Source organism: Erigeron canadensis, chromosome 3 (assembly GCF_010389155.1).
Source record: "Erigeron canadensis isolate Cc75 chromosome 3, C_canadensis_v1, whole genome shotgun sequence".
In the NCBI taxonomy this organism is placed as follows: domain Eukaryota; kingdom Viridiplantae; phylum Streptophyta; class Magnoliopsida; order Asterales; family Asteraceae; genus Erigeron; species Erigeron canadensis.
In genome coordinates, this window is record NC_057763.1 from 2,889,676 (window position 1) to 2,917,407 (window position 27,732).

Below are 27,732 nucleotides of genomic sequence, written 5' to 3' on the forward strand. Positions count from 1 at the left end.
GGATCAACAAATATGCTTCTAACATCATATTTCTACCATGATTTTTAAGGATTTCAAACATATGATTTTCCAAAAGAAAGCAGTATTTTAGTTTTTCCCTTAGTTTATTTACTAAAAAAACTAAAAAGAAATTAGCTGAATGTATTGAATGTTTTAAAAGAATACACAAAAATGTAATATCTTTATATAAAAATCCTTTTTCGCAACAAATCATTTCCAAAATTCGAGTTAATTATTTTATTAATTTCAACGATATAAATCGAAAGCTGCTTACAACAAACCATTTGCAAAATTCGATGACATATAGTATAGTAATTAAGTGCGTAAGCCTACAAAAGAAAACCTTTTGAAACCAAGTTCTATCCCTCGCCACTTCTAAGGAACATGGTACACTTCTTCCGCAAAAAGACTTCTAGTCAAATATAACTGAAGGCAAAATGACTCAGAAATGTGACATTTAAATATCAAACTTGCACTTTTTTTTTGAAAGGCATCGAACTTGCACTTAATATCTTGCTTATTACTAGATGTAACCTTTTCACTAAACAAGTTCACATTTAGAAGCTTAAGAACCTGATCATCACACTAGACCTTGATATTATGACATAGACTGTAAAACCATCATAGCAACCGATATATTAGCCTTCAGGATGGTTGCTAAACGGTATTGGCATTCTGGTACTGGATGTCAGATGATACAAATACTAATTTGAAACCCGTCTGTATTCGTATAAAGGTTTGAATTGCAACAAGCCAATGTGTTACAGTCAGAATATGAAAGGGCCACCAAAACACATCAACCACCTATCTATATTGACTCACAGTATGCTAGCCACAACACCAACCAGCCATTGTGTATGCTCAGTACGAAATTCCTAGTTGATATGAGAAAATGTTTGTTTTTAACACCACAAACTAATACTTTTCAACCCAGTTTCAGTGCTGCAAATGATTTAGCAACGTCAATTGCTTCATCTACATTATCTATGCCGGGTCCCTGAAAAGAAGCATATAGTGACATGAGCAAGCTATAAAGGATATTAGGCAACTTCTGAACCATTTGGCCCGAATTATTTCCGACATTTTTTATATTTTACCATTTCACCCATGAGATAAAATAAAACCCATTGTCAACCCATTTATAAGTAAAACACTTGAAATAGCTACCCCATATATCTAATTAGAAGCTAAATAATCCATCATACCTGGCCTGCAGCAAGACCACCTTTCCCACCACCACCTTTGCCTTTTAGAGGGTTGAGTGCTGCATCCAGCCAATCTTTAACCTTCAAGTGGTTGCTTTGATCGCTGTTGACTGGCACCCCTGCACAAACTAAGGCCTTCTTCGATTGTTCATCAGTGCTGATAACCATCACTGCCATTCCCTACCCACCACAAAAACCATGTTTAGATAATAAAAGTATTAAGAAAACAACCACAAAGCCAGAGTTTTTAAACAACCCTCTGCTCCATGACTTTAACAACTGCATCACGAATAGCAGCAGCATCCGATCCTACTCCAACATGTGTAATGCAAAAGGCCTTGCCCTCAGAAGCGGCAGCTTCTGCTGATTTAGTGGCAGCTTCAACAGCTTTACGTATGTTCTCCTCCTCAGTTTTCTTTTTTGCTTTATTTACTTGATCCTGAAATCAAAACACAAACAATTACGATCCATTTATAGTAGATATAGTCATTTAGGTGACGTGTGTGAGAGAGCACATATAGTCACTGTAAAGAATAATATCTTACCGAAAGAATAAGCACTTTTGCCTTGAGATCAGCCTTTTTTGCGCTAGGAATAGCAGCGGAGTCTACTTGACCATTTAACAATTTCACTTTCTGGAATAACAAAAGCATGTCAGATATCATAGAATTTCAAAAAATACATGACAAAACAAATTAAGCAGAAGCAAATAAAATCATTGATCAAGTCTTTAGAAGTGACAATCCTGCATTTTCGATTTGGACTGTGCACAGATATGATGAAGATAAAAATGCTACATAAAAAAATATGAATGTTTAATATTAAAAATGGCAAATAAACAGGACCAGATTGCTTGGGTGTGATTTGAAACATGATGGTCTGACTGGGTATACCTAAACACTTCCTATCGAAAACATGAAAATAATCAATGTGCTATTATGATTACAAGTTTCATTATATAGCAATTTATAAAATTTGTATTCACGCAATTATGTAAAATACCCTTCACGTGGCTCTCACCCCATTGTACCAACTGACCTTTTCATTTTAAGAAAATCCTTTGATATTAATTCAAGGATCATATCTATTTGACCCATTAGAGATGATTAAAAAAAAAGAACAAATCGACCTACTCGAAATAAACGCTATAAAATATTCCCCCATGTATTACTATATAATAAAACGCCAACCTCCTTAAGAAGGCTTCCTTCTAGTTTCGATGCGAGGTCAACCTCCTGCTCAAGTTCCTGAGCCTTTTTCATAGCCTCAAAAGCATGATCTGTCGTTACAGCAGTAACTCTACGAATCCCCTTGGCAATTCCCTCCTCGGACAAAAGTGCAAATGCCTTCGCCTCTCTAGTATTTGAAATGTGGGTCCCTAAGAACATTTTGAAGTTCAATATACATAACAAACAAAAAGGAGCTTTGTAAAAATCAGAAAATCTTGAAAATGTGTGTACCTCCACAGAGCTCTGCAGATATGGACAACCATTTTTTATCTTCAGGATCGGCAAGGAGATCATCAACTTGTTGACCAATTGCAATAATTCTAACCGGATCAGGATACACCTTTACCAGAATAAAAATATATTAGCACCAGCCAGACGGAGAATATTCATAATAGTAAGGTTGCAATCAACCCTTTACCCGTAATAATTAACTCTGGATAAGTTTTATCCAGAAAGAGTAAATCAAAGATAAATACACTTGAAAAACATGACCCAAAAGTACCTTATAATGCCAAAAACTGCCTAATTTATTTCCAAAAAAAATAATACAATTAAGATAATATATAAATGTAATCATGATTTATACGGGTCAACGCAACCCGTAAAAAAAGGGGGTTTGACATCTAACCCCCCGTCCCCAAAATGTCAAAAAGATTAGTTACAAATGAACAAATAACTCAGACCACTCACTTCACCAAAAACAGCTCGTAATCCATTTATTCGCATTGCATCAGCAAGGCTTGCCTCCTTCGCAGAAACATCTAACTCAGCTTTAATTTGTTCATTCACAATAGATTCAATTCTGCGAAGTTCCTCCGGCTTTACAGGCTTCCCTGTAAAAGTATGAAAGTAAATATACACAACTGTGGTAGAAAAAAAAAAACAGAAGAAGAAGAAAGTACTAACGGGCATACCATGGGAGAAGTCGTATCTTAGTTTTTCTGGAAGAACAATGGATCCTTTCTGGTCAACATGAGTTCCTAGGACTTCCTGCAAATACATTGGAATGTAAAATCTTCAACTATGACCAATAATAAAGATATGGAAGTGATGTTTTTAGATTACCCTGAGTGCAAAATTTAACATGTGTGTACAGGTGTGGTTTGGAGCAATCCGCTGCCGCCTTTCATAATCAACCTGTAGAAGATCTCCAAAAGGTCAAAAAAGTTCCAAGACAATACAAGCGCCAAATGGGTAGGTATGACACCGGGTTAAAGTGGGTAGATTTGGTTTGTTTGCCCATAACATATTTGATCAAAAACATTATGTTTATTCTTTTTATTTAACCCTTTGTAATATATCACAACCAAACCAACTCATTAATTAGTAAGTGATCAAAATAGCCAGCTCTAACCATAGATACAAAATCTACTACACATAACACATGTCAGCCTCTTTACCTTGCATATAACTTCATCACCAACATGAAACTTGGCAGACCCAGTAACTTTACCCAGATGTATCACAAAACCACCATAAACTTGAACATCGCTCACTACAAACGGTCCAAGAGGGCCTTCGAGTAGTCCAGTATCAAATATCTAGAATCCCACTAAACCATGTTAGATTTTAAAGCACATACTTCTACCACAATATATGGTTCAACAAATTTGGAAAATATCTAGCACTAACCTGACCACCTTGTTCGGCATAGAAACTTGTGCTCTCAAGAACTATACCAACATCAACGCCAGCATCAACATGTTCAACATATTCACGGCCCGTGTAAATCGCTTTTATCACACTTTCGTGGTCCTGAAATTAGTTAAAATGACGGCATACTTCATCATCCCACCTCAAAAGATAATATATTCTTAGAAACAGATTGCAACACCTATGTAATGACTAGAGTAACCTTGCAAAGAGTATCTCTACAAATGCTTAATGATAAGCTCGCAGGATATGTAAGTTTACAGGCTCATCAACATACCTCAAACCATGTATACTTATAACTATCGTTTGTTGTAGCCACGCCTCTATTATGCAGTATTGAAGTAGCTTCTGCATCCATGACAATCGCACCAGCATTACCCTATGAAAATATAAGTGTAATTTTAGTGAATTGGATAAACTTAGCAAGATGCCTGCCATTTTAGATAAAAATTACAGTGAACACAAGAATAATTATAAATCAGCCTCAGTTTTTCATATTTAGTTGGTACAAATAAAAGATAGCAAAGCAAAATGATTAACCTTATTCTGGGCATTCCTGGATTTTTCTCTTGCTTCATCCATAGCAGTATTAAAACCCTCAACATCAACCACAAGCCCTCTTTCTTCTGCCATCAGCTGAAAGAAGAAACTTCAATGTTTATAATGCAATAGATGTTAAAAAAGATGCAACGAAGCAAGGAAGCAAAACCTTCCACACACCTGCGTCAAATCCAATGGAAATCCATAGGTATCCCACAGCACAAATGCATCCTGCAACCAAGATTTGTTTTCAAAAAGAGAATCGAAAAACAGACAACTAAGAGCCTAGAAATTATTGGATTTGCGTCTAATAAAAAAAAATGCCCTTACATAAATAAGCAAATGAAGAAAAAACATCCTAAACCATCATTATATCAAAAGGCGATAAAAAAAAAAAGATAACTTTGAGCAAGTGTAACAGAATAATAAACGATTAAAAAAAAAAAAGATAACTTTGAGCAAGTGTGTAACAGAATAATAAATGATAATAATAATAATAATAATAATAATAATAATAATAAAACAAATACATGCAACATAAAAACTTGCCTGTCCACTGAATGACTTTCCCTTAACATCTTGAACAGTCCTCTTAAACTTCTCAATTCCCTATGAACAACCACAACCACTTAGTCCTTACATAAATCTTGTAGTTTCTTTTTCTATTCCGCTTCTCTTATTAAGATCAACAAATATTTTATAAAAAGAATTCGATCAAGATAGAAAAGAACCCAGTAGATTTGTAGAATTGTAGTCTAAATTCATGAAAAGAACGATTGAAATCAACTCATTCATTAGTTTTAAATCTTAACTCTACCCTTTCTGTGTAAAACAGATGAATAGTATGATTCCGTCGTTAAAAAAGGTTACAAACAATAGATCAAACTTACATGAAGTAATGTCCTTCCAAAACTTGCTTCCTCGTCTGCTATGACCTCTCTAATATGTTCCTCTTGTGCTTTTAGCTCAGGGAAAACATGGCCCATTACATCCACTACAACTTTCACTAATCTGATTATATCATGACAAAGGTTACCAGAAATTACAAATAAAAACATAACAGTTTGATCGATGTACAAATGCATAAATAAATCCTAGTAAAAAATATCATGTATATAAAATTGAAGAATATTTTGATATCTACCCGTTGAAGAATCCTTGCTGGGCTTTCAATACTTCTGTTCCATAGCGTACGGCTCGCCTAAGAATTCGTCGCAAAACATACTCACGCCCTTCATTACCTGTAAGACAAAAATTTTATCATAACGTTGTCTGACACAATTAATTACTGAATATTTACTAAAGAGGTAAACATAATACAAAACCACGGATGCTATTTTTTATGACGGATAGAGAGAAATAATGCTATTAAACAGTAAGGTGAAACAGAGCAGGCCATTATAACAACCTGGACGAGAACCGTCTGCAATAGCAAATGAAAGAGTTCTTATATGGTCAGCAACAACTCTATAAGCCATATCAATTCCGTCTGAATCATCTGGCCCGACTTTGCCTGAATATGGCCTAGCACCAGTTGCCTACCCAAATGCCATCGGAAAAAGTTAGTAATAACACACTGAAAAGGTATGAACATAAAAAACAATTCTTGTATGCATTATTATTTACCTGCTGGATAGAATCAAAAATAGGTATAAACACATCAGTATCATAGTTGCTCATCTTGTTCTGAAGAATTGAAGTCAATCTTTCAAAACCCATGCCAGTATCCACATGTTGAGCAGGCAACGGTTTTAAGGAGCCATCGGCTTCCCTGTTAAACTGTAGATTAAAAATTTAAAACTATTAGAAAATGTACGTTTACAGGAACACAAAGCTACACGAAACAAATTTCAGGAGCTTCACCTGAATAAACACGTTATTCCATATTTCGATCAAAGTAGGGTCGTCATTGTTTACCAACTCTGCGGCCTCACGACCACCAATTCTATCGAAATGTATTTCAGTACAGGGTCCACAAGGTCCAGTATCACCCATTTCCCAAAAGTTATCCTGCAACAAAAATTAACCAAGTAAAAAAGCATGAATGGTTACTCCAGAGTAATGTTTCCGGAATTTGGTAGCAGGCTTGACTCCCAACACTTTTGCTTTTATTCAGAACCAGTGTTGTTAAAGGCGAGCGCCTCTTGCGCCTAGGCGCAAAAGGCGGGCGAGGCGCACCTCCGGCGCCTGAAACCCTAGGCCCAAGTCGACCATGAAAAAGGCAGTCAACGGCGGTCAAAATGGTCAAGATTCGACCAAATCATTCAAGATCCGGCCAAATCGTGGCTAGATTTAATGTTTTCCGGCCAAAATGAGTGACCATAGTCGTTTAAGAAAAAAGAAGAGAGTGAAAATATAAAATTGGGGGAAGAAAAAATTATATTTTTTTATATATGTTTATAATAGTCTAATAATTTTAAGTTTTTGGTTGAAAAGTTAATATTTTTTTTAAGATATTTGGTTTTATAACCGACATCTGATTTTTTTACTATTACTTTTCACTATATATAAATATTTTATATTTATTTACTTAGTGCGCTTTTTTTTTCCTGGTGTGCGCTTTTTTTGCGCCTCTCGCCTTCGCCCTATTTGGGGTCTTTGCGCTTTGAGGTCGCCTTCGCTTTTGACAACTATGTTCAGAACTGTGTAATATATGATCAATTGATCACAATATATACCCTTACAACAATGATCTAAATTTTAATTTTAGATAATTAGGTCGTAAGTCATATTAAGAAATATATATTCAGCAACTAGTTCGAGACGTGTGTTACATATAACTTATGATATGAAAACCTTACATTTACATGATCATGTATATGCATGAAGCATATGATACACACACTCAACTACCAAAGGCACCTATTATAAAATAAGCCCATGGTCCATATTCTATACTTGAAACCAATGTTTTAAACCCGATTCGAACCGGTCAGTGGGACCGGTTTGGCCGGGGTCCGGAGTGAGGTCCGGATTTTAAATCCTGTATTTTTAGCTTTTCCGAACAGTTCAAGCAGTTTTAGGTCTTTTATTCTTTTAGAAAAATTTTCTGAAGAGCAATGCTACACTCACAACAAATTACAAACACAATTTTACAAAATGATGTGGCAACTTGGGTGTAGCAATTACATATAAAGCTATCTTCTCTTTCCTCATTCTTTCTCTTAATTTTATTGGTAACACATCACTTTGTAGAGATTTGTTTGTAACTTGTTAGTAAACTTAGCATTTCTCTTTTTTGAAACTTTTATTATGATGTGTATACTTGAATGCTACTTTTAGTTGTTTATGAACTTCAAAACTTGTATTTTCTTTGGATTATAACTATTCGGTATAATGTTTGAGTTGATTGTAATTATATTTTGATTATCTTCATTGGATTGTAACAAGTTTATTAGTACTTTTATCAAGTAAATAAATAAAATACCCAACCGGTTGGACCTTCAGTTGTGTTAAATAAGCAATACTAATCAGAAAAGAAACTGAATAAACTAGTCAAAAAAATACATACTTTACAACCAAATGGCAAAACTCGTGCAGGAGGCAGATACTTTAGCCATATATTTTTAGCTTCGCTATCAGCAGGAAGGCCCAATTTCTCGTCACCACCAAAATAAGTAGCATATATTCGATCAGCGGGTAGCTTATAAACCTGTATATTGACATTAAATAATTAAATAAGAAAATAAAAACAACAGTGTCATTAATGCACACGCAAGTCTAGTTTTTGTATAATGAGATAAACAACGATGCCATTACCATTGTGAGAAGCTCCCATGCCCATCCAATGGCTTCCTCTTTAAAATAATCACCAAACGACCAATTACCCAACATCTCAAAGAAGGTGTGATGATAAGTGTCTTTACCAACATCATCAAGATCGTTATGTTTCCCACCTGCCCGAATACACTTCTGTGTATTGCAGGCACGGGTGAGCTTGCTCAATTGAGTGTTTGGGTCAGCAGTACCCAAAAAAATCGGCTTATACTGATTCATACCTATATATTACAATACAATCAAAAAAACAAAAAAATTCAATATCTACATCTATACTATACTATAAAGCAAATAGTGTTTCAACTTTCAACTTTCAATTTCAACAATGTACACATAATAATGCATGATGTATCATCACCAATGCCTACAACTTTCTCTCTCCTCCATAAATCATTTTATTTCTCTAATTCTTTTAAAATCTTTTATCTCAAAAACTCGTACATCGATAAATTATAAAAACTATATGGGTGTTCTTAAAATTTCATGTTCTTTCATTAGAGATGTCATTCGATATACTTTCGACGAATTTTTAAATATGAGGGCGGATCCCGTACGGCTAAGGCATTTGGCTATCACACTCTATGACCTATACCCCACCATCCCACCACTACTAACTCCAACGTTCTCGTCTGAACTTAAAAACATCACCACTAAGTGTGAACTCATAATAAGATTCAAACCGTACAGAAAATAATCTAAAAGCAACATGTATTGGGCACAAATTTTGAATTAAAGTCCGCGAACAACAACGATACTCAATCAAGTCAACGGCAAAGTAGGCAAACAAATACTATACAAAATAAATTAAGTCAAACTGAGCTAAATATAGTCGAAAATCGCGAAAAACGAAACGAACCGGCATTAGCGAATAAAAGCGTAGGATCATTAACAGGAACAACAGGACTAGATTTCCAATACACATGATTCCGCTGTTCAAAAAACTCTATAAACGTTTTTCTAACTTTATTCGCCGGCCACTCAACTTCCGCCGCCGATTGAGACCCCATACTGCTATCTATAACCGTCGCAACCGTCGATATATTTAATAAATTACAAACCCTAGGTTTTGAATTGTAATAATAATAATGATTAATAATTGGAAGTGAAAATAAGAAAGGAAATGAACGGCGATTGAACGGTGATGATGATGATAATAGGTTTAATTTGCTAGTGAATTGAGCCTTCATACATATTTGTACGGACGGCGGCGGTGATTTTGGTGTGACGGCGGCGGTGTGTGTGAGTGTGTGAATGAATCTTTGTATAGGCGGATAGGATAAATAAGGGAAGTTGGCCACTAAATTTAATTAATTGGAATAAGGATTAAAAAATTAAGGAGAGTGTGGAAGGATTCTTGTGAAACGACGTGGTATTGTATGAATTGGACCATCGGTCAGATGTTAGGGTTTTGACTTAGAGTGTTAATAATAAAACAATTTTTGGCCGGCCTAATTAAATCGTTCGTTTTATATTTGACATGACCAAATATTTTTCAAAAACATAAGTTTAGCATCCGTTATTATATTTGGGTTCATTGGATTTCAAGATTTTGTGGTTAATATGTTTGGTTAATATCAACACTAACAACGACCTGTCGGGGAGGTAAACTATAAACAATATTACTTTTACTCAAAGATAACACCTTCTTTCATGAGGACATCCGGTCACAAAAAAATAAAGGTCATAAAGTGTAAGGTGTTTAGATATCATAAATGTCGACTGAGAACATGATAATATATACCTATATATTGCGTCCGACTACCTTGGGAGTAGGGAAGAGTAGCCAACATGCGACCCAAACAATACATTAGCACAGGTTCGACGAATACATATACAACAGCAACCATATTGAACATATTAAACAACTTTAAAATGTAGAAACATAATAAACAAAGTCTCCAACAATAAACTCAAACATGTGGTAAGATTGCAATCATGGCAAACATGCATATAAATAGGGATTGACTAAGAATTTTTAGGGGCCCAAGAAAGTTAACGATGGTTGATATCATTGTTTATTTGTTTCTGTGACTGGCTGGGAGGGGGTTAAGAAGAGTTCTTGCACATCCCACTTGTTTTTGTTACTCTCACCACACATACTTGGTTCCATGCATGCATCTATGTGTATTATGATTTTATGTTGATTTTTAATATGTTCAAATGCTCTATTAACTATATAATGTCAAATGTGCAATAAAGTGTGGTAAGTTTGCTACTTTTTTGCTTTTCTTAATGTTGTCAGGTGATACTTGGCCAACAAGTATGGTAACCAAACTCTTTTCCCTTTCACTCTCTTACTTTTGCCTCTTTTTGGGCAGGTGACCTTATGGAAACAGTTTCTCTATCTTTTAGTTGTAACATCCCAAACGTTTGACTATTTGACTTTCCGTTAGTTAACGTTAAGTCCGTTATATTTATGTGTCCTATATGGGAATATGTGAATAAATGCATACATGATTATTATGATATGATTAATATGATGATTAATGAAAGTAATTGAAGTAAAGTTAAGTAGTAAAGTGCTTGTTAAAATGTTAAGACTCAAGATAAAGATTTAAGCTAAGAAAGTTAAGTTTAGAAGTTGAGGGGTCCTAAGTGTAACTTTAGGAGTTGATGGCCAGGGTTTTAAGTGTAATTACGTAACCCTAATTATCACAAAATCAGATTTGCGTGTGTGAGAACCCAAAGCCGCCTCCTTTTCCCTCTCAACGCAATTCTCCATCCAAATCTCTCCATTTCTTGGTGTTTGATTGAAGTTTGATCAAGATCTTTCAATATTGTGATCATCTACAGGTAATATAGGTGATTTCCCTTTAGTTTGTGATCATATGAATCAATTGTATAGATTTAATTCAGGTCTTAGGGTTTGGAGAATGGATTGGGTTGTTGGTAATCATTTGTGGTTAATTGATCGAGTTTTGATGTTAGGAATGGTTATTTGATGTGACCTAATGATCCATTTTGTTAACAACTCGTTCATGGAGCAATTGATGGTGCCAAATCATCAATTAGGTTTTAAAAGAGTCCTTTTCTGGTGTAAAACCCGTTTTTGGAAAAATAGACCAAAAGAGACTAACTACTTGGGGTAATAGTCTAGAAATAGACAAAATTTGAAAATAGTCAAAAAGAGACTAACTACCGGGGGTAATAGTCTAGAAATAGACAAAAGTTGAGAATAGTCAAAAAGAGGCTAACTACTTAGGATAATAGTCTCAAAGTAGACAAAAAGAGACAACCTACCCGGGTAATAGTCAAAAAGAGACTATTATTTGGAATGATGGTAATTAAATGATATGTGACTCGTATATAGACTGTAGGTCAGTTTAGTCTCGTTACACTCGTTAACTACTCCTTTGTTGATTATAGGTAGTCAGAAATACTTGCAAAGCTCGGTAATATACGTTATCATATGTTGTGTGCTTTCACGAGGTAAGATAACATCTTTTGTCACCTGATGGTACAACAAAACACGTTTTCATAAGTTAAACCTTCCAATTGAATATGTATGCACATTTTATGATTATGGCTAATTATGGGAAGTTGCTAAGAGATATTATACTTACCAATTATGATGTATGACATACTTATGCAGGTTGCAAAGATGTGAGGTAAGTATACATGTTATGAAATGATGAAACGTTTATGTGATGTGATGATGAAAATATGCAATGATTATGCGAAATTAGGGATGGCAAAAAAAACCCGACCCGACGGGGAAACCCGATACCCGACGAGAATACCCGATACCCGAACCCGTTCGGGCAGGGACTGGGGCATGTCCACCCCGACCCGACCCGATATCAATGCCTATATATATATATACTTACAAGTGATTGGTTTTGAATTTATATTTCACCTTTGTAATTACAATGTTTCACACTTATATCAACTAATTTGTATCTACATTCCACGCTTGTATATGCATTTCTCAAAACATCAAGAGCATGTAAAATCATTTCTCAAATTAAACAAGATTTTGGTAATTATTATTGAAAAATAATTATTCTTATCGGGTCGGATTTCGGGTTTTGGGGCATTATTTCCCCCCGACGGGATCCCCGATAAGGTACCCGATGGGTATCGGGTTCGGGTTTGACACTACCCGCCCCAAATCCGACTCATTGCCATTCCAATGCGAAATGGTTGTATTCATGGCTTGAACACCTAGTCATTAGACTTATGATTAGGATTGTCATGTTCACGTGCACGTTAAGGGCCCTAAAGTAAAAGATGATATGTGAATAGCTTAGGTGAAAGTGTAACCTAAACTAATATAAGGATAAGAAGTCTCGAGCAAAAGTAAAGTCTTGTGTTAAGCTTAACCCATGCTAGCTCCTCGGGGCTAGTGCGTACGTGGTCACGTGGTTTGGGAATCATGATACCGTGGCATAGGTATGTTTGAGTATTCCAGGTGGAGTAACTAACCACTAATGCGTAAAGGCATAAACGGTTTATTCAATTGAAAATGACTTTGTCAATTCCTTAACGACGCCGATGGACCACCTTATGGTTTACCCATCATATCGGGTGTGAGGACTCCATGTATGGTATATGACCGCCTACACACAACCCCACATCCCTATGTAAGTGGCGTAAGTCACTTAGCCTACGTCTAGGCAAAGAAATAAATAAAAGAAAGAAAGATAAAGAAAGTAAAGCTAGGCACAATTAGGAATACGATGATCCTAATGTGTTATGTTATGATATGTTATGTATGTATGTGATATTAACGATTAACGATGATTTTGTAATATATTTAATTGGCAAATGTTTTCAAATTCATGTTATCTTACTTAGCTAATTTTATTAGCCAACACTTGTTCTTTGAAAATGTTGTGCCTTCAGGATAATCAAGTTTAAGCTAGGTGAAGATTAGCTTGGTGAGACTTGAGTAGAAAGAATAAAGAAGCTTAGCAAAGATATTGAATGCTTAGACTTCCTTTTAGCCTTATGTTTTTAGCTATTTTGGATTATGTTACAAATTTGTAATAATGGGCATTCATGTTGGTACCAATACTTGGATTTATTTTTATTGTTTCGATGATGCTAGTGGTAACACCAATTTTAAAGGTACCATCCGTTACGGATGGGAAAGATTTTATAAGTGATCCTTTCCGCTCATTTTAAACGTCGTTTGACAAAGTTTTTTGAAAATCCAAGTTTTTAAATGATGGGTGTTACATTAGTAGAGATAAGACTATCTATATCTCACCTCACTCATATTACGTATGCAGTATTGAGCCTTGTTGTTGTAAGTTTGAACAACAGTTGGTCTAAGATTAACTCTAGACCGATGTTGTGTCATATGAAATCGGCTTGTTTGACCCAGTTTGATGGAAATCGGTTATTAAATAAATATATCTTTTCTTTCAATTGAATAAATGGAAACCAATTAACATTTACACATCATGTTAACTTTTTTTTACTTACTTAAAGGTCTTTGGTATTTATAACTTACACCCTTTAATATTTAATAATATTAATACAACATCAAAGCTATATTCAATTGTGTTTTTGAGATTGATTTATGAAATAAAATAAAAGATTGAAAGTTAAGTTTGTTTCTTTTCAAATCACTGCAAATATGAGGAGAACGCTTTTTTAGATAGAACAATTAGATTATTCTTTCAAACTATATCATTATTAAAATCTCATTATTAAAATCAAGAGTTTCATCCTTATTAAAATTCCATGAAACTTTTTTTTTTTTAAATCAACTAACATATCTACAACATCTTCATTTTTATTAATTGCATAAAAATCCTTGATTTTAATGATTTACATTCCTTAATCTTTAAAAAATCTAATAAGGTTAAATATTAAGAAGAAAACAAAAAAAAAACATATAAACCCTATACTTGTGTAACACACATTTAAAAAAAACTTAGTCAAGTGTTGATATTTATTAAAGAAAAAAAAATGTTATTAAACTAACAAATAACAACCATAATTGGCAATTCTTCTACATTTTATTATATATATTTTACAAGTTCTATACAAAAAATTATGAACTAACAATTAAATTAGGTTATTCTTATGATCGTTTTTAAGATACAATTTTATTCAATCTTGAACCAAGGAACTCTTATAAAATTATTTGATCTCACGACCACCAAACGTGTGGTTTCCAAACTATTGTGTCAACAAGATAGTACAAAAACTCATAATAATTAAACTAACAAGAACCAAATCACACTCAGGGTATGTTTCGTCATCCTAAATCGTTTAACGATGAAATGTGGAATGAACAAGTTAATGGAATGGATACGGTAATCGAATGAGTTATTATTATTCCAATGTCGTGTTTAGTAGTCATACTAGAACTGAATGAAATGTAAATGTATGCAACTTAGTAGTCATGTGAATAAAATGATGAATGAAATGAAAAATAGCTAGTTTTTCCATAAATTTCTTGATTGGTCCTTAGCATGTCGAGATCCAACTCAAACGTTCAAAAACCAGTAGAAGAAGATAACACACATGCTCTTTTAGTATCATTAACTTCCCGTAGTTAGGGATTTTGTAGGATTATAAAAGACGTGATGAACAATTTACTTTTGAAATATCGATGAGAAAAAATGAAGAGACAAAAAAAAAGTTAAGTCTAGAACAAATTACATACCCTTCCAAAACTTACTATTTCTCTTCGAAAATAAAAATGAGGGACTTTTTTCTATCTATACTTATATCATTTTGCTCTCTTATATGATGATTTGAAGTATCTATTCTACTTTTTACCCCTCTTTTTTTAGTGTCTTTTCATTTCGTTATTGATGCACCACAAATACCCATGATTAAATACTTTAGTACATGTATCATTCAACTTTTAACATAATATCCGCACGTTGCGGCGGAATTTGTTTTTTTTTAACAACATTAAAAATTTTATTTAAAAAAGCTAGTAAGAAACTAGCAAGTACAATACACGATCCAATAGACAAATAAAAGTAAGAACGACAATAAAACTTAATGAATCAAGACAAACACGCAACACATCGATGACTAAAATCTAAAGAAAGATCCCAGCACAAAGCAAAAAGAATGGTCTCCCATGAACGAAGCCAAACACCCGTTGCATCATACCATGATTGCAAAGAGATCTAACCAACATCCTTTGTGGGTGAATTTGTTTTAGGGGTAACAATTTGTTATAAGTCAAATATAGTAATTTAGTGTTGTAGTGTGCGGAAAGGCATTTTAGAGACGATAAATATATTAAAAGGGGCTTTTAGGGGAAAAATATGCTTAATTTATTAAGACATACCATTAAAAAAAATCAAAATGTTTTATAAAGGAGTAAAGAAGTAAAGATAAAGATATCTTATATTTAGTCGTTGTCGTCGACACCACGACGACTCGTCGCAGCCACCACCATCGTCGTCATGTTTGGAATTGCGTTTTGAATGGATTATTGGATTATTGTGGTTGTAAAACAGAATTAAGTAGTAAAAGTGCTTGATTATAAAAATCATTATATGTGTTTATCTAGAAAAAACACGATTTCACGAAAATAAACAAAAACATAATCTGTCTGTCCCAATTTAAATGTCCAAGTTTGACTGTCTAAGTCTTTTTTTTGCAACTTTGACCATTAATATTATTATTTGTGTTTTATAATATTTGACGAAAGTTATATCATTATAAAATACATTGAAAACTTAATCGATTCATATATATTACATCAAGTTTTACATAACACAAATAGAATTCTAGATGGTCAAAGTTAACCATGAAAGACCAAAAATGTCAAAGTATGATATTTAAATTGGGACAGAGGGAGTATTTTTTTTAAAACGTAATCTTATAAACACAAGATTTAATTTTGAAAACTTAACCCAAAGAGTCCTTAAAATGGGACATTTCATTCCAACCATAATTAGAGTCTATTAAAAAGATGCTCACCTTCAAAGGGAGGCAAAGTACACGTTTGACCCATCTTAATAGAAGGTAGTAGAAAATATGTCAGCCCAAAATTAGCTAACACACAAATTTCTCTCTTATATTAATAGTGATGAAGTGATAATAAAAAAAAAAACGCCGTAATTATCTCCCCCAACTACACAAAAAAACACAAACATCATTTCAGTCTCCTCACTCTCAACAACACCAAAAATTTAGGGTTTCAAATCTCTCTGTTTCTATCTAAAACCCTAACGGTACACTTTTATTTCCTCAAATTTACATCATTATATCATTTTATGTATTTATATACTTATATTATACATCTGTATCTATATATGTTAACATTTTTACTGCATTTTGATAGTTTTTTATTTGACAAATTGATGCAGAAATGAGTGATTTATAGACCAAATGAAGCTCGAATAACCGGAATTGGTAGTTATTTGAGTTTATTTTTTTTGTATTTATTACTTTCTTGATTTAATGATAATTTGTTGTGTTTTGCATCGTACTCCATCTTTGTATTGCTTTTATTTTTGGCATGTGGTTGACTTTGTTTATAGGATTTAATCTTTCGTAATTTTCGGATGCTCAGTTAAGGTTATACTATGTGTTTTTATTGTCGTTTAAATGATGTGATTAGATGATTACATTCGGACTATGTTGTTATTGTAGTATTGTGTTGGGTGCGGATAATGAAGAGTGTTAATTAATGCGTGATTGGCCAACGGAAATTAATAGATATAGTTATGTATGTATACATGCATATCAACTGAGGAATAAATACATTTTGAAACAAATGTGATATATTCGGATGTATATTTAGTAGTAGTGCTGATGTCTTGAAGACCATTGACTTTCGGGAAAAGTACACTAGTTGATTTGCTACAAATTGGTAAAATGGTAAGCTATAGCTGTGAAACCCTGAAAAGTCTTTCTACAATCCTAGTAGTAGATGATTGTAAAAGCCAACAAATTAAGAATTGGTAACCCCACGGTAAGGGTTGTCTGACACTTATCCGGGTTTGCAAAAAGTCTTAAGTCGGTTTAGGTGTTTAACTGTTCACCCTGTTGTATTGGGAACAAACTCACATTTGAAAGATTTGTCGGCGATTTTATCGGGCAAAAATGGTATTGATCTAAGAGCTTTGAGTATCGTAAGTCATCATAGGAGGGGATGTAGTAGATCAATTGGGGTGGGGTATAAATGATTCTAGATGATGATGATGATCATAAGGTATGACTTGGTGTTTGACTAGAGAATACCAAGTTGTAAGTAACATTGATTTGGTGCAAATAGATGAACCTATTTATCTGATATATGTTTGGAGAAACATTCTTGTTCACAAGATATGTGATGATTGCTGTGTTGTAGCCTTGCTGATTTTTAATTCATTAAATCTTCTATTATATATATTGCAATAGGACTAACTAAGTAAGTAAATCTCATATTTTTCTTGAAAGTATTGCAATAGGACTAACTAAGTAAGTAAATCTCATATTTTTCTTGAAAGTTTGTTTCATTATGTTACTTGTGGAAATTTGTATTAATATAAAGGATGTATTGGAATTTGGTATTGTGCTTATGCTTTTCTCTTTTGTTATAAATTTGTGTATTATATGCAGATAAAAGCTTCAGACTTTTGAAGGAAAATCTATATATCATCATAGCTGCAGAATATGGACCCGGTGAACCATGAAGTGACGCACGATGCCTCACCAATGGGTACAGAAAAACGAAAACGCGGCCGCCCACGAAAGGATCCTAGTGAAAAGCGAGCTCAAAAGATGCGCTCACAAACTGCTGCTCGTATGCCTTCTGGTTTTGTACAATTGAACAAAGCTCCACGGGTTGACCCGATCAATGATCCAACTGAAGTTATGATTGGACAGACTGTCACTGGTGTTGTTGAAGCAACTTTTGATGCTGGTTACCTACTCGCTGTCAGGATCGGGAACTCAAATATTACATTGAGGGGTGCTGTTTTCAAACCGGGACACACTGCTCCTGTCACACCTGAAAATGACGTGGCACCTCATGCTGAAATGATCAGAAGAACCGAAGTTCCATTCCCAGCAGAGCTTCTGCCTAAGCGTAGACGCAAACGTCGATCAAAAGAGAAAAGTATGCAGCTTGTGGCTTATGCAGGGAACGGAGGCGACCCGGTGCGTCCTAATTCACCACCTAAAGGGAACTATGTTCTAGCCCCTTCAGTCCCATCAGTTGGTGCGAGAGGAACTGTTGTCCCCGTCGTTCTTCAACCACTTAACCTATCAAATGGTTTATCGACCAATCAACCCGCACCTCATTTGAGGGCTGCACAAGGCAAGCCAGTGCACTCAGTTCTGCCATTGGCGGTTTGCCCACCGAATGGCTCAACAAGCCAAGTATCTGAGTCTCAAACTAGCTCCCCGTTTACAGTTACACCCACGGGGTCCGGAAATGATAACGCTTCTTTCAGACAAACAGAAGCAGCTAAGGCGAATAAATCAAATGATGCGCATGATCCAGTTGTGAAAACAGAATTAGATGTTGGGGACATGAATGAGCCTCTTTTTGTCGAACCCCTGCAAACTCGACACACAGTTCATCATTTCCAACCTCCACCTGGAATGGGAGCTGTGATGCACAGTGGAACTGGGAGAATGACGGAGCTTTTGCAGGTAAAATGTCATAAGTGTCCATTTTCATAGCTACGTTATGTTTCTTAAAATAACTGGTAAGCATATATTGGATTACAAAATTACAAAATCAAATTGAAAAAGATGAACAAAGACATTGGAAAAAGTGTAGTATTAGATTTGGCAAATTATACCTTGCTACCAATGAATGAATTGATTCAATGATTTAGGTTATGTTATATATCTAAAGGCTGAAAAAGGTTGAATGCGTGCAAAATGTATATTAATGCATGTGTTCATCGGTGAAAAATGGTTTCTGGTTGAACCCATCTCGACACAACCTTTAACATCGAAACTGATTTATTTAAGTTATTGGTTTTAGGCTGTTCAGCAGAATATCGGTGGTGATGACCACGGTTCTCGAAATGGACATCCAGCCGGAGTTTATAACATGAGTCGTAACAGAGATGATGAAACTGGTCAGGCCGGAAGGATGTAAGCTAAGTCGATATATGGTATTTTCTCCAGATATTGAATGCTATCAAGATTTGTTTGGGGGTTGACCGCAAGTGCAGAAAACGTTCGTGGACTTTGTTTTCATCTTATAGTGCAAAAGAACAGCTAGTGTTAGGATCAGTTTGTTTACTGTCATAGAGAAGCCCTTGTTTATGTTTTCTGAAATGAGAAAGATTGGCTTGCTAACTTTGTTAAACTTTGGTAAAAATTAGAAGTTTCGTAAGTAATGTATGCAAGAAAAGATGATTTCTTTTTCATTTCATTAAACAAGTAGTGTTTTGAATAAGGTTATGTTTGTGTTGTGTACTTGCCCTTTTTTCAGGTTGGTATGAGCCGAGCAGAGTTGATGCATTTTTTCTATAGAATGAGTAGTTGAACAACATGAAATGTAACTCAGTCTCAAACTTGCTATAAAAGAATCAATATAACCATTCTGTAATCATCCTGTATTTGAATTATACAAAAAGAACAAAACAGAATGAAGGTGACAAACCCCTTGGTTCCACCTTAAAATTTTCACTCGTATAGACATGGAACCGGAAACTGGGAAAAAGAGCAAGAAAACCCACTATTCAAAAGAAAAGAAAAAAAAGTCAAAACTTGATGAAGGCCTTTTCACCCGTCTAAAATCATATAAATCTTGAAACCTCTATTTTATCTTCACTTCTAAGAAAACTTTGATACAAAGTAACCGTTGGATCCGGGGACCGACATTGGGCGGATCATAGGGTAAGGTGGTTGCGAAATGGGAATGTGGCTTGGCAAAACAAAAGGTGCCTGACCACCACCTGCGGCTATAAAAGGAGGAGTTGCACATAACTGTAATGCTTGACCTGCTGCATTTACTGCAACAAAGATAAACATTTGAAGATGCTTAGATGCGTATTATAAGAATAGACAGAAAGCAGGGTTCAACCGTGGTTAAGCTGTTCGAAGTTGTATTAGTCTTGCTGGAAATTTATAAATGAACATTTTTAAGAAAACACAAAATATTTCAGCCACTTGCATCTTTAAATTTTAAAAACTGATTTAAAACTGAATCAAGACTTTGAAAATTAATGGCAAACTTAAAAATTGAAAGTCCATCCGACTATGGATAGGGATTCTCTAAAGTTGTACCAACTTCATAGGTGAGTTGGACAACTCTTGACCCTTGGATTGAAATCAGAGGTCAAGATTCAAAACTCAAATTTGAATCTTGACCTTTGATTTTTATCCAAAGGTTGAGATTCCTCCAACTTCACCCTATGAAGTTGGTATAACTTTAGAGGATCTTTATCCATCCGACTATAGAGCTAAAGTAAAGCTATTATACCTTGGTGTTTAGGGACATGGATTTGGTGGGGAGTTAAGATGGAGCATGTAGACATCTGAGGGAAGCCAGTTGTGCTCGGGACGATGTCCTTCATAAACAATCATGTAATTATCAAGATGTATAACAAAATAGAAGTATAAACAAGTGAAATAGCTATAGTAAACATCACAAGAAACTTAAATCAAACTGCTTATAGCAAAAATCTTACCTGAGAAACTGGATGAACGTAGACAACCGGTCCCAATCTTCCAACCATTACCTGTCAAATTCCATACAAAATTTTATCAAAAGTTCAAAACACCTCTCATGATCAAAAATCTTAAAATAATATTTAAGATAAAAAATAAAAAATTTTACATTCTGAGGACTTGGCTGGACATAAGTAGGGGCCGTCTGAACTTGATGATATTGCCCACCATTTCTGACTGGCTGAGCCCTGTGCATATATCCGATAACCTAAAACCAAAATATAAACATAAAACTCGTGCAAAATTCATGCTAACTATTAGAGGTGGCAAAAAGCTTGGGTTGGATGTTGGTAATATGTCAAAAACGGTATTCGGATAATTCAGTGCAAGTCAGTATGGGTGACAGGTTGGGATGACACAAAACACCTTTTGTCTATACCTTTCAATTTCTTTATAGATAGCTAGTGTGTCGTATACGATACTATTTCAGCAATAATAAGTTTATTCGTTACAAATGGTTTAAAAGCTTCGATGTACTAACACATACTTTTGGCACCAAATTCTTTTAAACCAACTTTTTTGAATTTTACAAGCTTGACATTTAGCAATATTGCATACCCTGATTTAACTCATTCACGAGTAAGTTGGACAATTTTGCCACCTCAAAATACAAAAGCTGTAAGTTTTCATCTAGACTTACTGGCTGAGGATGTTGTACATCATTGCCTCCATATGGAAGAAACTTAAGGGGCAGGGAACGAGGAGCATACGGGCTGATTTCAACTTCCGGCTGTTGGGTGGCAACCGGGACAGCTTGATAACTGTCGTGAATGTATGCAAGATTTGTATTGTTAGCAATTGCTGGAGGGGTCGTTGATCTCTTATTTGGAAATGATGGAGAAAATATCTTTGCTTGAGGGTTAAGTTTAAACTCCTGAACGAAAGAAAATGAATATTAAAATGAGCAAAAGATTCACTCTTCACCTCAAATTTTTAAACGCTACCATATTACTAATTCCTACATACCTTAGAAGCTCGATTTGAGATTTTTGAAGTGACGGTTTCACTTGGAGCTGATGAGCTGACTAATGGTTCTGAAGAGACTGTGGAAGGAGCACTGACTATAGACGTTTTAGCTTGCACTTGATGAGCATTGGTAGGGTGAGAGATTTCGGGTCTAAGTCCATTAGCAAACCCATTTTCAGTTCCGGATGAGCATCTGCTACAATAAATGGGAGTAACGATGAATTTGAATAAGATTCATTAACAAACACTACAAAACTCATTATATATTATTAAGAGCTGTTTACATTTGCACATTAAAACTGATTATCTAGGCAATGACAATAAATTGTTGTTGATCTTTCAACAAACAGATTCTACTTCTAGAAGTCAGGTACTCAGGTGTTCGTGTATTTATAGTTTCCAAATGAATACATTTCTATATATGTCCCATGAGACCACATACTCTTTCATGCTCTCACCCCAACGGCCAACCATGGTTCTTTCATGGAACTTTCGGCATGCTATTGCATTATATTACGCCATATGTTTCATGAAACTATATATTAATATATACAATATCATAAAAGCTTTACAAAAGCCCTACCTTGTTTGATTAGCATGCGCTTGACCAACATTTGGCTTGTTAGATATTTTGTTTCCTTCTGCCAATGGAGTTCCATTAGAAGGTGGAGTGCATGCAACAGCCACTGTATTGTCTCCAGTTTCATGTCCTGCAGAACCATTGGCTGGAAGCAAAACTTTCTGTGAACAATACAATATAAGTATATCAGAACATCTTAGAATATGGAAATAATCATAAAAAGTATAGAGTGATGAGTAGACACCTTTGGTACCACTTGAACAAGATCCTTTGAATGGATTACAAGTGTTTCTATGACATCCTCACTCGCCACATTCGATTTACAGGTCCCTTTCTTGATCATCTTTGCAGACTTCAATACGATTGCTAAACCAATAAAAAATGAAACTTAGAATCAAACAAATACGCAAGATTACTTTGATGGATTAAAGAGCAAGTAAGCTACAATCAATAATAAGAACAAAAATAGAAACATGTACTAATAAAGTAATACAGGTGTTGGATGTGTCTTTAAAAGTGAATATGCAAGTTCTGATCTAGAGTCGTGATAATCAATTTCTAGTATTAAGATACCAATCAAGTCCCATATGACCAGAGACGGTACCGGAAAAAAAATCCCAGAGGGGGCAAAATTAAAAAATCCGTGAAATAAAAATATATAAGGGGTCAAAATGTTAAAAACCTATAAGAAATTTTTTAAAATCGATAAAAAATTTGAAAATACATGACAAAATTTAAATTTTGAGGGGGGCATTTGCCCCCTTTTGCCCCCCATGTGGTACCGCCCCTGTATATGACACCACAATTCTACCAAGAAACCCCACAATCAATAATTCAGGAAAAAAAAGAACAACAAAAACAAATAAACCCCACTAACAAAAAATCAAGAACCCTTTTTGTTGATAAATAGCTACTTCTGAAAATAATTGGCAACAACCTATTAATAGATTCATCTTAATGCATATAGTAAAGAGACTGGCATAAAATCATGATACCCCTTCACAAGAAATAAAGAGCATCCTTTTTTTGTGTGATTAGTATTTCAAGATCAAAACTTGAAAAACAAAACCTAGTTTCAAGAACTATTGGAACAGCCCATTAACAGATTCAGATCACAATTCAATAAAGTAAGGACGAAATAGACATAGCATCAAGAAAAAGCCTTTTTTTATTACTTTCAATTGCAAATGGCATTACAAGATCAAATTTTGATTTAAAAAAGCCCCACTTTTAGCAACAATTATCGATAACCCGTAACCAGATTCGGATCATTATTCAATAAGCCAAATGAAAAACATAAAACCAACATATTTACAAAATATCATCAGGATTTTGAGATCAGATTTTGATAACAAAAACTTACATTTCAACAACAATTGGCGATAACCCATAACTAGATTCAGATCATAATTCAATATATTTGACAAAAAAACACATAAAATCAATTAAAAAACCCTACTTTTCTTCTCTTTTTTAATGGCATTACAAGATCAACAATTGGCAACAGCCAATGAATTGATTCAAATCACAATGCGATGTAGATAGTCTTGCCCATATCCGCGGATAAAATCAAGAAAAGCCTTTTTTTTTATTCATTGGCATTACAAGATTAAATTTTAATAACAAATACTTACTTTCAACAACTAGTAGCAACAACCCATTAACAGATTCAGATCACAATTCAATAAAGTCAATTAAAAAAAACACATAAAATCAATAAGAAAAAAGAAAACCTACTTTTTCAATTCTTTTTCAATGGCATTGCAAGATCAAATTTTGATAACATAAACTAACTTTCAACAACAATTGAAAGCAACCCATTAACAGATTCAGATCATAATTCAATAAATTAAAAAACTTTTATGAAAAAGCAACATATACCATAATGGTCATCAACAGAAGCAGTGTGAAAGATTCCAGAATAAACAGAGCCATCTTTGATATGAACATCAACAGAGAGACCAATGAGACACATAGTTGTCAACAACAAAGCATCATTAACATGTTTTGATGATGATGATCTTTTATCTTGTTCTTGTTTTTCTTGAAATTGTTGTCTATTCTTGCAGCCCATTTAACGATCTTTGATTATGATTGGGGTTAAGTATATATATAGATTGTATGTATGTGTATATGTATATAAGATCTATGAAATACGTATATAGTGTGGGTTGAGAGATTAGATTAGATGTAGTGTTTTGAAGGGTGACAGATAGATACACTTTGGTTTGGTCTGATATGTATATGGGTTCGCAAAACCCAAATCAAAATTGAAGATTGGTTTTTATAGGAGGGTTGGTTTCCTGAGGGGCGGCTCCATGTTGATATGTGGAAGTTTGAACTTTTTAATGAAATTATGAATAATGAATTTTAGGGTAAGTTTTTTATATCCATTAAATAAAGGTGGTGTGTATATATGTAGCCAGACACACTTTGGTTTGGTGTAAGTTAGAATCCTAATATAAGTACACCAGAAATGTAAGTCCCAAATGGATGGTAAACTCGACTAACAAACAATTCTGATCTGAAATGAGATCAATTCAGAATGACGATCCAGATATGGATTAAACAATAAAAGTAAATGATTGAAGTAAATTACAAGAAACTAAAATTGTTTGAAACTATATAAATAATATATATAAGACAAGTATGTAGCATCGAGAAATGATGTACTTTTTAATGTATTTTATTCGTTGATACTAGTGCTCAGGCCCGTCCATTAGACGGGTAGTCTCAAGCTATATAAATCTTATAATAATCGTGAAACAAAAAGTGTATTACCAATATCACAACTTAATGAATGCGAAAGCTAAAAAATAAACATATGAAAATTAATTCCATATAAATATTGATTCCAGTTTACTTTTCTTTTTACAACTTTTGTTAAATAAAAAGAGAAACAAAAAGTGTATGACCAATATCACAACTTAATCAATACGAAAGCTAAGGAAGAAACATATGAAAATTAACTCTATATAAATATTGATTTCAGTTTACTTTTTTTTCCCCAACTTTAGTTAAATAAAAAGAGAAACAAAAAGTGTATGACCAATGTCACAACTTAATCAATACGAAAGCTAAGGAAGAAACATATGAAAATTAACTCCATATAAATATTGATTTCAGTTTACCTTTTTTTTTCAACTTTAGTTAAATAAAAAGAGAAACAAAAAATGTATGATTAATATCACAACTTAATCAATACGAAAGCTAAAGAAGAAACATATGAAAATTAACTCTATATAAATATTGATTTCAGTTTACCCTTCATTCTCAACTTTAGTTAAATAAAAGCGGAAACAAAAATTTTTTTGGTAGTTGATCCCATCTTTTTTTTTATCGTAGGTTTTTTTAATAATAAAGATTTTCTTATAAGATTTTTTTTAAAGGTCGACCATTTTTTATTAAATAAATATTAAAAAATAGAAGATTAATAATGAGGGGATATTAGGCTAAAGGAGGGAGATTAGGAGTGCCAAGTGTAACCCCAACCCTTTCTTTTAGTTATATTATAGATAAACAAAATACAAAGGTTCTTGTGGAACAAAGATAAACACCAAAGTGAAGTATCTAAACAACCTTGAAATACAAGTGATCTAATAACTTGGAAATACTCGTAAAAAAGTTGCAATGCCAAAGTTTCGAGCAGCTTGCAAATTGTGAGAAGCTTTGTATTTATAGGCAAAGTCCATGATGATGTGGACAAGTCTGTACAATACACAGTTGGAAAACATTTAAGGAATTCAAATTCATTACTTAACATGTGTATTTTAAGGTTAAGTGTGAAAGTCATTTGATGTGACATTTCACACTTTATTCCCAACCTTTGACTCAACCAAAAAGCTTTCCCAGAGATATTGTTATTATCCGGGTAAAGGTTGGTAAAGTAGAAAAGGTTTCCTCATAATCAGTGTAAAATGTTGTAAGTACTTTACACTACGGATGGTTTTCGGTACGGAACCGTACCGAAACCGAATAATACCGATACCGAAAACATCCTAAAGTGAGAACCGAATACCGTACCGATTACATAAATACGGTACCGGTTCGCTACCGGTACCGGTATTTCGGTTTTTTTCCCGATTAGTACCGAATTTTCATGAGCATTTCGGGTTTGACGGGGTAACTACATGCAAACCATCATAATTTAATCTGATGTAACTATGTAAGTTTGTTATTTACATAAATTCATTTATGTATGGAGAATGTAATTTAATTGATTAACAATGGTAAGAAAGTATGTTATCTTGTTCGATCAGAGCATATATTTGCATTTTAGTATACACTGCTGTAAGTCTTTAAATTAATTAGGTTCTTGTAATTTGCGATCCGTGTGTATATTTTGTGTACATATATGATGTGCAGGAGGATAACAATACCTACAGTAAAAGTTTCAATCAAAATACAGAAATAGAGATGCATAGTGGTATATAACAAATATATATACCATGCTTTTAAAAAATCGGTATCTATGTTCGGTACCGAACTGGTACCGAACCGTATAGTACCGAAACCGAAATCGTCCAAAATCAATAACCGATTCCGAAACCGAATCCCCGTCGGTACCGATTTTCGGTACCGGTACCGGTTCGGTTTCAGTTTTTTGGGATTTTCGCTCATGCCTACTTTACACTGAGATGCTTCAGTTTTCGATTAGGTAGAATCTTCTTTGGTCTCTGCTTTTGAGATGATTTCCTTATTTCAATCTCCAGTCTTCGACTTCAGAATGAATACTTTCAGTTTGGGTTGATCAGAACTGAAGTGAAGCTCCAATGAACTAATTCTGAAGAGGTTCAAAATTCTGTACAAGTATATTTCACTGAACTACAACTATTTCTTGGACAAATTATACTTGGTCGATTTTCGACCTAACAGATAAAAAGAGAGCTTTATTCGATGACAGCGGATTGAGTTTTATTTTTTTTCTTCTTTGCTAGTAAAGCTGGATCAATTTGGACATTTGAATTAAAATTAAGGGTCAAAATTCAAAATTATTTTTAAATGTTGACAATTGATTTTTGTAAGTTTAATTGATTAAATTTTTTTAATATATTTTTTTATAATATTGTATGAGTTGATCTTAGTTTATAGTTTATAGATCAACAAATGAGTGAGAGATATTGGTATAGATTAAGATATTAATATTACGATATACAGTAAAATCTCTATAATTTTATAG

General features: G+C 34.0%; 3 protein-coding genes across 5 annotated transcripts; 1 reads left to right on the top strand and 2 right to left on the bottom strand.

Annotated features, from left to right (window-relative positions):
* Positions 1-705: 705 nt before the first annotated feature.
* Positions 706-9,677, bottom strand: LOC122590572 (alanine--tRNA ligase). The gene is made up of 23 exons (XM_043762768.1): positions 9,261-9,677; positions 8,387-8,625; positions 8,139-8,279; positions 6,491-6,637; positions 6,254-6,406; positions 6,036-6,165; positions 5,772-5,868; positions 5,518-5,638; positions 5,177-5,236; positions 4,808-4,858; positions 4,628-4,723; positions 4,365-4,466; positions 4,067-4,189; positions 3,835-3,975; positions 3,500-3,571; positions 3,349-3,424; positions 3,125-3,267; positions 2,666-2,774; positions 2,396-2,583; positions 1,751-1,840; positions 1,462-1,644; positions 1,206-1,385; positions 706-997 (listed from the first exon to the last, which is right to left on the bottom strand). Exons 1-23 carry the CDS (start codon positions 9,589-9,591, stop codon positions 926-928), a joined length of 3,045 nt encoding a protein of 1,014 aa, XP_043618703.1. The 5' UTR covers positions 9,592-9,677; the 3' UTR covers positions 706-925.
* A 6,727-nt stretch (positions 9,678-16,404) lies between these two features.
* Positions 16,405-19,750, top strand: LOC122591191. 2 transcript variants are annotated; one of them, XM_043763413.1, is made up of 4 exons: positions 16,405-16,560; positions 16,696-16,749; positions 17,933-18,970; positions 19,311-19,750. In XM_043763413.1, exons 3-4 carry the CDS (start codon positions 17,987-17,989, stop codon positions 19,425-19,427), a joined length of 1,101 nt encoding a protein of 366 aa, XP_043619348.1. In that variant the 5' UTR covers positions 16,405-16,560; positions 16,696-16,749; positions 17,933-17,986; the 3' UTR covers positions 19,428-19,750. The 2 variants fall into 2 exon arrangements, with proteins under 2 accessions (XP_043619348.1, XP_043619347.1); XM_043763412.1 differs by having other exon boundaries at positions 16,696-16,741.
* An 83-nt stretch (positions 19,751-19,833) lies between these two features.
* LOC122591190 (polyadenylate-binding protein-interacting protein 4) lies at positions 19,834-24,906 on the bottom strand. 2 transcript variants are annotated; one of them, XM_043763409.1, is made up of 9 exons: positions 24,435-24,906; positions 22,798-22,919; positions 22,557-22,714; positions 21,974-22,169; positions 21,648-21,881; positions 21,117-21,215; positions 20,968-21,018; positions 20,760-20,847; positions 19,834-20,289 (listed from the first exon to the last, which is right to left on the bottom strand). In XM_043763409.1, the coding sequence occupies exons 1-9, from the start codon at positions 24,625-24,627 to the stop codon at positions 20,111-20,113; spliced, it is 1,320 nt and encodes a 439-aa protein (XP_043619344.1). In that variant the 5' UTR covers positions 24,628-24,906; the 3' UTR covers positions 19,834-20,110. The 2 variants fall into 2 exon arrangements, with proteins under 2 accessions (XP_043619344.1, XP_043619345.1); XM_043763410.1 differs by having other exon boundaries at positions 21,974-22,166; positions 24,435-24,904.
* Between the last annotated feature and the right edge of the window lie 2,826 nt (positions 24,907-27,732).